Below are 11,812 nucleotides of genomic sequence, written 5' to 3'. Positions count from 1 at the left end.
AGGTGTCAATGGTCATCTTTTGGACAGCTGTCAAGTCAGCAGTCTTCCCCATGATTGTGTAGCCTACAGAACTAGACTGAGAGACCATTTAAAGGCCTTTGCAGGTGTTTTGAGTTAATTAGCTCATTAGAGTGTGGCACCAGGTGTCTTCAATATTGAACCTTTTCACAATATTCTAATTTTCTGAGATACTGATTTTGGGGTTTTCATTAGTTGTCAGTTATAATCATCAAAATTAAAAGGAATGAACACTTGAAATATATCAGTCTGTGTGGAATGAATGTATACATTATACAAGTTTCACTTTTTGAATGGAATTACTGAAATAAATAAACTTTTTGATGATATTCTAATTATATGACCAGCACCTGTATATCCTATTTTGAATCCACTGAATACTGACAGCTACTGAGCACATTGTTCAGATTTCTACTTGGACCAGGATCTGCTAGTGTACCATCCATCTTATTTCAGCGCCATAGTGTTCTCTGTCTACAGTCTATACAGCACATCTCTGAAGGCCTTGTCAGCAGCTCCAGGAGAGTCTGATAGAATATGTCAGCGCCATCTTTTCAGAGGAACTGTCAACACAAGCTTTGAATGAATCTTCTTTGGGACAGGGCACGAAACACAAACAAGCCCTGCGGAAGACATACCATAATGCATCCTACTGAAATTGCAAATGACAAGAGTAGGAAAAACAATCATGCTTTGCTTTTGTAAATCAACAGTCATTTAACCTCTTCAAATCTCATTTAATTGTATCCCATTTACAGGAGCCAGTAAGAATCAATCAATAAAAGCAGACGCAACCTAGTAAGGAAAGCTGAAAAGAAAAGAGTTTTTCTCATTATCAATGTCTATGTCAACAACTCTGGAAGTGTCTCCTGCAGACATGACAGAACCTGTCCTGTCGTGACATGTATGCTTTATGTTGGGTTATTCTCTCATAATGAGGCATGTATGTGGCATGTGTCTCATTCATGAAAGAAGTGAAACCACACTACCTTGGAGCACTGCTTGTGATTCTGGCACCACACCAAGGATCCATTATTCTGTAAAAGAGAAGGACAAATACAATCAGTCATCAGAGATATTGTTGAAAATACATTTACAACCTCTCCTATCCTGTCACAATACATCTTAATGCCACACTCCTTAAGGCATGGCCTTTTTTTGAGTAACAATAATGCTAAGAGTAGACAAATTTGAGTCTGCTTTGCCTGCTGAGTGCATGTAAACTAAGCAGGAAAGTGGGGTCACTGGCACCAGGGCAAGGGTAAACGTCTGGTCAGTTTTAGTAGAGCATGGTGACCTCAGCTTTTTTGTGGACCTGTTTGATCTCTCAACAGTCGTCCCCAAGGTCCCTGAGGCGGGAACTGATGTCAGCACTCCTTTGTAGACTGCAGATACTGCCAATTTCCTCTAATTGCCGTGGAAGTGCCACCTTTCGCGGTCCAACAAAGCAAACATTTGGTCCTAATAGGGCTGTGTATTTAGAAAACTCTCTATGTGTAAATATGGAGGGTTGTCGAGTGAAGGTCCAGTGGGGGTAAATGGCTTGTGCAAGTGGTCATTTCCTGAATTCCATTAGGGCAGATAATTATGCTGTCATTCTCTGCAAACATAATTGTGCTTGGATGGCAAGTGCAAGGCTAATACTTCAGAATAAATGACCAGTCGATCAACATGAAAGACATTAAATGTTTGAATGTGCTGTGTGACACAATAAGTATTTTGTATTAATTTAATCGTTTTAATCCTGGCTCAACTACATAAAGCCATTTTCTTTCCTGTATAGATAAAGGCGCAATTATTATTATTATTATTATTATTATACAATAACCTGCGGGGAGAGAAAACAAGCTATGAACGTTGACATATCATCCTTAAATTTTATGTTGCAAACTTCTTAGCAAATGGTTGCTTATTTACAGCAGACACAGAGCAACATTATGATGAATTTGAAGTCAAGTTTCTGGCCACTTGATGCAACACCAGTCACATTACACATAATTTGATCCAGAGTTATTATACTTTAAGTCCTACTGCCTCTTGTAGCTCCTGTTTTCTACACCTCTGGATCAGTGATCAAAATCTAATGGAAATATTCTCAATGAAGGCTCTGAGTTTAGGGTTTCATTAATGGAATTCATTCTAGTCAATGACCTGAATCTGTGCTTCCCTTTTGGATGTTCCCTGCACTTCTTAATAAAAGCAATGAAGCGGTAGGATACAGCCAAACTTTAGGGGTCCACAGGCAAAAAGTCTGCTTTAGTTCAATGTCAAGTTCAAAGCTTTTTCCCACAATGTAATCCAGAAGAAATTTCTCATGAGACCTTGGGAGAGAACTTATCATTAAAGGGTTTAATTTGACATCCAGTACCAGTAAGTGCTGAGCTTTTAGTGTCAAGGATAATGGTCAAATGGCTTCAAAGGAATCCATGATTGTACGATCATGTCTTAAGAGAATCTTTTCCACAAAAAAAAAAAAAAATACTGCAGATAAGGATGAAAAATATGAGTCTGAGCGCCAAGGAGACTAGGAATAGTTGTTTCATTTTGTTACCCAATGAAGTGGAAATGAACACTAACTTGGCTGAGGCATTCAGTGTGCATCAGCAAGTCGTCTGCCCTTTTCTGTGCAAAAAGAACATTCTGTTTGGTCGAATGTTGACAAAAATATGAATTATTCCTCACTAGGCAAACATCATTTTGTGCTGCATCACATGATTAAAATCGTTGCGGAGTTCGCTAACTTATTGAACTTATTAAAATTATCAATCCAACCAAAGCCAAACCCCCCATTGGTGACACGCCGTAAATAAAACCTTGACATTTACACTGGCAGCCAATGCCTCGGGATAATTTATACAGATTGTCACAACTCTAGACCATGTTCTAAATCATCAATCCTGTTTTTGACACCTTTCTTCGCCCATCCATCAACAACGACAGAGCCAGATCCACAGAGGAGCTAATTTTGCTCTGTGACAGCATCCCTATAGCGGAGAAGCTCAGCAGGATGTTGCCCCAGCTGTCCAGGCCTGACCCTACCATGTCAGGGACCAACGGGGGAATAATTATAGGTCAGGACTTCATCCCTCTGACTCACCATGACATTCCTGTGCAGCATGAACATTATGCAGTGCTGAGGACTGTCAAGGACCCCAATGAATGAATGCTTTACAGATATCCTCCTGTGTGACTGGGGTCGAGGAGAGGAGACCAGACAGAGGTCTTCGAATGCGTGGCTAAGGTGAACTCGCTGCTTTGTTACTGACACTGGTGGAGTCATGTAAACAGGGGATTTATCACAGAGATACATTATGGCTGTTGTCAGCTGAGAAGTCAGAGCAGGTGGCCAGGGGCGTGTTGTATTGTCTAGACAACTGAGGGGAACATGGACAAAAAACCCTTTTATCTTTGAGGATAGCATTCCACCTTTTGAAAATGAAAATCTTTTGTTTCCTGTGATTCGCATTAATGGATCTCAGTTTACACTGATGAATTGTTTTTGAATTGCATTCAGTCTTGCCTATCTGTTTTTCCAGCATGAAACTACTGAAAAATACTGCTAGTCTAGGAGACCTTGTACATTTCTGGCCAAGCTAACAGGAGACAGGACTTCAAAGGACAGACTAGTGTCTCTGTGTGTCCTTTGACAGCCCAGGGGTACAAAAATAACTGATCCTTAAGGGCACATATGCAGCACAAAAATAAAGGGTCTCAAGATTTAGGCTTTGACTTGAGTGGGTGTGAGGGCTGTGGTCAGTCTGCTCATAAAGTATTTATCATAAATGAATTATTTGACAGAGGCTCTGAAAGTGAGATAATGTGTTCAGCGCACATGCAATGTTAACATAAAAGGGTGTTTCAGATATCTTAAACAACACTGGTGTAAAGTTGTCCCCACTTAGGAATGAAGTCTATTTGTCAAGTGAGGTAGCTAAGGGTGTAGCAGCACTGGCGGCTGAGATTTACAGACAGGACTGTCATGGTTTAAAAGCATTTACAGAGAGGTGAGGCCAAGCTACATAGACCCCTATTCATCCGCTGTCTTCACTAATGAAAAACTCCACAGATGAGAAGAGCGCTGGCTGAGGTTTGATTCCACCGCAGGTTATTTAATATCAAAGGCAAAAACAAGGGGACACGGAAAAACTACTTTCCAATGTTTTTTCTTTCCCTCGCTTACAACACAAATCTCTCAAGCAAGATGCTTAGACTTTACTGCACAGTACATTAGAAATGAATGACTGAATTTAAAATGTTAAGATTTTTATTGGTTTGAATGTAATAACAAGACCTCATGGACACACCTTGTTTTTGGCTTCACATGTCCCCACATAAATAATCCACTACAAGGCTGATGCTTTCAGAATACATTATTGCACAGGGCTCCCAGCTCGCTCTTAATATTTTAAGTGTCCGAGGCTAATATTTATGGTTGGGTGTTCCCCTCTGTCTATTGTACTGGGGTGACAAGTTCCCCAAATGTGGTGTAAAATGTCAATAAATCCGTATTTGGAAATACTATTACATCAATAAATCTACAGTTGCTATAAATCTGACAAGCAATGGACGGCCCATGGGTTTCTTAACTCCGCAACTCCATGCTTGTTTCCATTTCACTCTAATTTATAATTGCGACAATTAAAACAAAGTCCTCTAAGTTGTCCTCTGATTCAGCCACATAAAAAGGAAAAACCGCGTGGGTGTTCATAACATCTGCAAGTGCTAAATTCTCCAAGTATCATTCCAGTATTCACAGAATGATCAAATTAAAGCTGATATGGAAAACAGAGGTTTAAATTCCAGCTGCAAAGTGTGTTAAAATGACAAATTGTCTCTTGTACCGTACCCAAAATAAGTACTGGTCCATATAGATTACTAGATATTGAGTAGACACATAAAATATTAAGAAACAGTAGGCAAAAGTCATTGCTTTGACATACAGCCAAAGCATTTAATTTCTATTAAAATGGAAAGGGTTGTATGTCTTGGTTTTCCTATCGTGTATTGAATGACCCCTGAAGGATGTCCGAGTTGAATTAAGAGGTCTGTCGTCTCAATCATTGGAGTGGAGCTCCGAGTGGCCCCATTGCTGTAATAAGATCTTCCAGAGGAAGCAGATCCACCTGTAGGTTGTGCTGACAGAGCATGCTCCAGTATTGTGGCAACAATACATTAGAGCTTATCACATTTAGCAAAACTGGGAGCCAGCATTTAGCAGGAAGGTGACCTCAGTGGAGCATCATCGGTAGCTCGGTGTGTATCCTCTAAATGCCTATGAGGTGTGATGCTGGCATTTATTGGCAGGTCCAGGGGGGTAGAGGGCAGAGGGGGGAGGTGAGCCATATGTTTTTGCAGCTGACCAGACCCCCGATTTTCACATGAAAGGACTGTTGAGAACACAGTGCATAAGACAGTCCTCGCAGATTATCAACGATTGCCTTCTATTCTTAGACCCACGGGCTTGCTCAAGCAACCTTGCTTATCACTAACCACAAAAATGCTCCTCTCTTTAGACAAATACCTCCCTCTCACTGAATAAGGCTGCCTCAGACTCCGAGGCTCTGCAGTCAATTATATAGACTATTAGCTGTTCATTAGAGGTGAGACTTCCATTACTTACTGGACTTTTCAGGCAGCTGCTGACTAATTTCATTCCCCAACTTTGCAACCCAGGGTAGCAAAATACCCTTGGAATCCTCTCAAAACAAACCTAACACTACTTGCCAAGTTGTGAATTGAGAAACACTGTTTTCAATCTGCGTCCTTTGGGTGCACAGCACCACTCTTTTCTGTCCAACCATGATGTTAATTGTAGTTAACTGCATTCATCCTTCACCCCAGGTGCATATTCGCCCTCATAAAATTGCTAGATCTAACTGCAGTAGGTCACTGTGTGACATGGGTTAAGAACTACCACACTAGCTCAATAAATGCTTTTAAAGTAAAGTTAATTTGCCACAGCGAAACAAGCAGATTTACCTTGCTCCACAATATTTTCTGACAATTAGAGGATTCGTTAAAGCACCTTGAGAAAGACAAGCCTTGCAAATGCAAATGGAGTGAACATAAAGGCGATCACCAGATAGATAGTTGGTGAAAAGGAGCAGAGGGGAGAAGGATCAGAGACCAGTCCTTTTCTCTGGGGTCCTGGGAGAGAACAGTGTGTCCAGTGGAGGGTGAAAAACAACTTCTGACACCACATACCAAATCAGCCAAAGAACACAGCTAATTTATAGTAGCTTCAAACACCCTCTGCATCACAACATGCTTGCAACTGTAAAATTCTCTCTATGAATATGTAAGGCAGTGGTTCCTCTCATATGAGAGCAGTACAGATGCCTTGGTAGTAATACTGTACAGAGTTATAACAGAGGTTAAGTCCATCACATTAACAAAAAGGGGTATCTGATTTTTTTTCCCAGTATGCTAATTAGCATGAGTGGAAAGTGGCTCCACTGAAAGGCGTTCATCATTTCTCAGTCTGAAAAATGCTGCAACATGTTAATTAGATATTAAAGTGTCCCACATTTAGGCGACCATGATACCCTGTATATGTCAACTTTGCAAGCAACTCAACCCTTCAAATGCTTATATATGCAACTTGTGGGCTATTATTTTGATGAAACTCTCCGTTCAGAAAGGTCTGATTTCCTTGTGAGTAATAATTCCTGACAGAAAGCACAGACAATAAACAGAGAAAGTGTTTCAGCACCATTAGTGACCTGCTCCTCTCTACTCAGAATGGGCTCAATAGAAACAGAATTGACTTATAGCCTATGGGAAGAATCGGTCTGGCACATATTCATTCATCATATATTACAACACCGCTTTTATTTCTGATTCCCCGACACATTGCCAGAAGTTTGAGTGTCTGTGGCCACATGCTTGTACCTGAGAGTGCTTGAAAAAAGCAGAGATGCGAGTGATGTGCAGGCTGAGGCATCTCGAGGCGCATCTTGCTCGGTAAATACTGGCAGTGAAGAAAGAGTCGTCCTGCTTCCTCGCAGACACACTTCCCGGGCTCGTTAACGCGGTAATCCACATGCACAGGGTCACACACACGTTCAGGCTCCTACAAAACATGGTCCCGCGGTTGTGTATTTAATCCCACCACGGATCGGACAACACTGCGTGGAGGCTCCGCCGGAGAAACTAAAGAAACTTCAATTATACACCGGGGCGGAGTCACGGGCTCCCGTGCGCTGCGATTGGACGATCCCGCGGTGACTGACAGACACGAGGAGCGTTAGAGCAGGTAGACTGCTGCATATAGTCCTGCACACTATTCAAAGCAGGAGCAGGTTGTTCAGAGAGCTGGCCTGCAAGGAGGAAGAAAAATCTATCTATCTATCTATCTGGATATATAACTAATAAAATGAATTGCTTTCTATTCTGTTTCTAGAAACATTGCATTACAAGTAAATTGTAGGTATCCTGACTTTTAGTCCCCTAGTATAGGAATCCTACATTTCCCATAATGCACTCTAGTGTCTTTAATTAGAGCCCCCAGTCTCCCAAAAGCCCACTCCACACTTAAAGTTTGTAATGCAGGCTTTCTGATACACTATCAAAATCCAGTCAGAGATAATAAAATACTTTTGACTTTGACTTCACACATTTTAGTTAAAGGTAAATAACAGACACAAACACATATCATTCCTATATAATTAAATTTGCCCCGAGGAACATGGAAAAAGAAACTGCAGACTTGTACTTGTTTATTCATTTGTTGTTTCCTTCCTTCCTATCATTTATTCATTAATTTTTGGGCAGAGTACCAGCTTTTGCCTTCATAAAACGCCCCAACAGAATACCCAAACATTATGCACAATGGAAAGCAAGGTACACACCTGTCTAATATAAGCAGAAAGATTAGACCTACTGCCATCCACTCATGACACAACTCATCAGAAATTTTGAGAAGACAGGTTTTCCATATCAAACTCTCACATATGGCCTTGGTGAAGCTTGCCAACATCCCAGGGAAGCCCTCGCCTCCCAGTTTAACAGTAGCTTGGAAAAACAATTCCACTTGGAAAACTATTAAAACCATCCTGACTAAATTCCTCAAGATGGACTCCCAACTTCTGGCATCATTTCATACCCGGAGGTATGGAGAAAATATGACATGTAGGAAAAGCTTGAAATCCTCGCTATTTATTGGAGTTAATAAGTGAGTATTTAATTAGAAAGTTCCCTCAAGGGTTTACAAGACACTCCTGCTTTTGTCAGCTCATGGAGTACTTCCCTGAACCCCATTACAGCAGCAGCATAATGAAGTTTTATAGGTGTTGCTCTTAAACAGTGTGCAGAGTGGGAGTGAACACACACTTCCACACCATCAATAGATTTGGCTTAAGTCGCCATCTTGCCTTGGGCCAATTACGCATTGGGCCAAACAGTTTGACCCATGCCCCTCCAGTGAAATGGTAATACGCCCATATTAGCACATCCGGAACAGCAGACATCGTCGCTATGATGGGGATTATGAAATCAAACCATCCCCATCAGACACAAAACACCCTTGTCATTCACAAATAACAACATCCTGTTTGGTTAAAGTAAGTAGATAGCTGCAATGAAAGCACTGACCTGTTATAGTTCTGCAAAAGTATGGCCATGCATCATACAAATCATCTCACAGCTCTCTAATGATAAGATGGATGTGTGTTCATTTCCCTGGTGGTCTCAGACATACAATGTAACTTGGGGTGAGAGATCCCATGCTACTCTTTAAATATTTAAACACGGATGTCTGTGTACCTTAAAAACAGCATAATGGCTTAATTTGTTGGCTTATTACAGCCATGTGTGGTGGGTGGTTTTATAGTGTGCAGTGAAGGAAACACACTGTCTGTGTGCGGTCCTGATGTCTCCTGCAGCCTGTGGGACACGTACCCCTCTTGACGCCATGCTTTCATTGACTTGGAAAAGCCTCTGCCAATCATGAACTGAGACTATAAAGCTACCTGGAGAGGGCATGTTTGTCTGACTGGATTTCATCTCTAACTCGCGTCACTACATTAATTCACACCTATATTTACAATGAGTCACTGTTGACAACATGTGTTTACCTATGTAAATAGACCTGTTTGTACATAAACATGATCCAATAAACATGAGCATACGTTCTCAGATCTTTTTTTCTATATTGCAATTGTGAATGTGGTTGATTTAGAAGATATTGCTCAACTTTGCAGACAATCACTAATATTTATTAAACACAAACCAGTGGCTGCACACTGCTTTCAAAAATTAAAATAATTTCCATTACTCTCACCCTAACATCTCCACTGGAACCTTTTACTGATCTTCGAACCCCAATTTTCTGGCTCAATTTGTCCTTCTTTGTAAAACAGTCAATCAATATCCCCAGGTTCAGTGCTAAACAGAAACTGATATATGTCGCAAATATTATTTTTAGTTTTCCTACAATTATCGTATGATTGCTCTTCTTTATGTGGAGGGTTTTGTCCAAGAACACTCGGCAGCTTATTTGCTCCCTCTTTAGTTGGTATTCTGAGAGATGACTGGATATGCTGGTGAGGCGACCGGCTGCAAATGATTTAACAAAAGGCGTCTCAAAGATACCACACCAGTATCAGTTTTCAGCCTGCTTGCTACTGAGAAAGAAGGTGCATGGCGATCAAACACTTTAGTATCTTTGATCCTTAGAGGTGCAGGTGGACTCAGAGTTCGCACCTTTGATGAGAGGCCACCCGGATTAGAGGAGACACCCGGCTTGTGTTGTGAACTCTATCAAACAAAAGAGAAGGAGATGAGCTCAGGTGGAGGCACTATTACATGGATTAGAAAAAAATGTAGATGCCAAAATGCATTTATATACCTTTTTATGTAATTAAACAGTTAATCTTCCTCCATCATCTAGAGGTATATTACTAATGCTGTTGCATTATGTAAGATTTTATAGTAGGCTATTGTTTTCCAAATTATAACAGGTTGATGCTTGCTAATAGACAAGACAGAAAGTTCAAAGATCTCCCACTTCACCACAGCCAAACCTCTGAGTCTATAATTCCACCATCTGACATATCACTGCCTAATCTGCGCAGGTTATGATTTAGTATAAATCAAATTTCCAGAGTGATACTAATACTAAGAAAATGGCTTTCAGGCAAATCAGCAGCCAATACTAAATACAAAACATGAGGTCTATGTCTAAGAGCAAGCTACAACAATGACATCATTGCAACAGATACCTAGTACAGTGTCATCTAGCAGGGAGAGGCAGAAAACACTGAAATCTTGCCCAAGTCAATACTCACATAGCGGTTGATTAAACACCCTTCATCACATTGCCATTCTTGAAGTAGCAGACACACACACACACACACACACAAATCAATTTTAAACATTCATTTTGTTTATTGATCCTCTTTTGTTCTGTTTACCAAGTTATATTATGGCAACACACAGAAGGCAGTATATTAAAGAGTTCAGTCAGTGTCTGTCATGTTCCTGTCATTCTTTTGGGAGATAACAGGAGCAGGTTGATTTGCATTGCATGTCAATTATTCCATTTCATTAGCAGAGTTGTTTTGTTTTTGAGTATTGATTTAGGCAAGCCACAGGGAGGCATCTCTTGCAGATGAGAGAGGGGCTAATATTGATTTACAGTGTGATTCATAATTTGTATTTTGGAAGTGCTATTTATACTTCGCCTCTGATTTGGTCAATTATTTGATATTGCTCTTTTATTTTGAGCTGCGACTTCATGCCTGTGATGCAGTGCACTGCTATCCTTTCAGGTGAAGCATAAGTGGATGGTTATGTCCTGAAACCAATAAAATATAGTGTGTGGGAAATGTTTTTCTCTCTAAATAGGCTGTCTCACTGATAAAAAAAAAACCCTTCAGCTATATAGTCAGTCTTTTGTCTATTCATAATTTCAGGTCAATTCACTTCGGGTGTGTTTACACGAATTTCTAGCATTCCCTGAGAAAATATTTGTCTTGTGTATGAGGTTGGAAAAACCTACTTGGCATGGAGGACTTCTAAATAGATGTCTGCATGAAATATTTCCCTTCTTTCACCACCTCCCAAAACAATGCAGCGTTGTTTAATGGTGGGGGTTGGGGGTCCAGTACAAGCTGTTATTCACATATAAACCACCCACTCAGAGCTAGAGTTACATTTGGGTTTCAGTTTAGACAGTGATGGTTGACTGACAGCTGTGTATCCCTCAGTGGTTGTTAGCAGGCCGGATGATAATAACTGTACCTTTTTACAAAGTGTGCTAGTGTTTATTTTCAGATTGGATATAATAGACATAGAGGACACAAGTAGGGTGGAGTTATGAAACAGCACTGATTTCTACTAATCTATTCTGAGGATGAAGACAGAACATGTTATCCAAATGAGGATGATCTCAATGCTTATTAATGCATAGTGTACCATTTTGCACCACTAGATGGCAATGTGTCCACAGACAACTTTTAGGTCCAGACAAGCTCTTTGACACCTCTTTCTCGCTCTCTCTCTTTCTCATTCTCTTTTTCTCACAATATTTTCCAGGAGATGATCCAGCATTAATACCCAACAATGGGGAATTTATCAGGGGGATTTTGTTCTCTCGTCTGAGGCAAACAATTATCAGATATGATGGAAAATAGAACACATTTTGAAACTCAATGTAATCTCTCTTTCTCTGTGTCTGTCACACACACACACACACACACACACACACACACACACACACACACACACGAGTTTGATAAGTGGAGACATTTTTGTACAGATTGTTGCTGAGGTAGGAGAAGTGCACCCATGCACG

The 11,812-nt window shown here is 40.6% G+C and overlaps 1 protein-coding gene across 1 annotated transcript in view; it reads right to left on the bottom strand.

Annotated features, from left to right (window-relative positions):
• LOC123974390 (anosmin-1) overlaps positions 1 to 7,179 on the bottom strand; it is a 40,196-nt gene extending 33,017 nt beyond the window's left edge. Inside the window, exons 1-2 of the mRNA XM_046055061.1 lie at positions 6,910 to 7,179; positions 1,008 to 1,055 (exon numbers count right to left, since the gene is read on the bottom strand). Coding sequence (XP_045911017.1) covers positions 1,008 to 1,055; positions 6,910 to 7,101 — 240 coding nt within the window. The 5' untranslated portion in view covers positions 7,102 to 7,179. The remainder of the gene's footprint in view (positions 1 to 1,007; positions 1,056 to 6,909) is intronic.
• Between the last annotated feature and the right edge of the window lie 4,633 nt (positions 7,180 to 11,812).

The sequence above is a fragment of the Micropterus dolomieu genome, linkage group LG07 (genome assembly GCF_021292245.1).
Source record: "Micropterus dolomieu isolate WLL.071019.BEF.003 ecotype Adirondacks linkage group LG07, ASM2129224v1, whole genome shotgun sequence".
NCBI classification, from domain to species: Eukaryota; Metazoa; Chordata; class Actinopteri; order Centrarchiformes; family Centrarchidae; genus Micropterus; species Micropterus dolomieu.
Note: the sequence above shows the minus strand (reverse complement) of the source record. Positions and strands in the feature narration are given on the sequence as shown.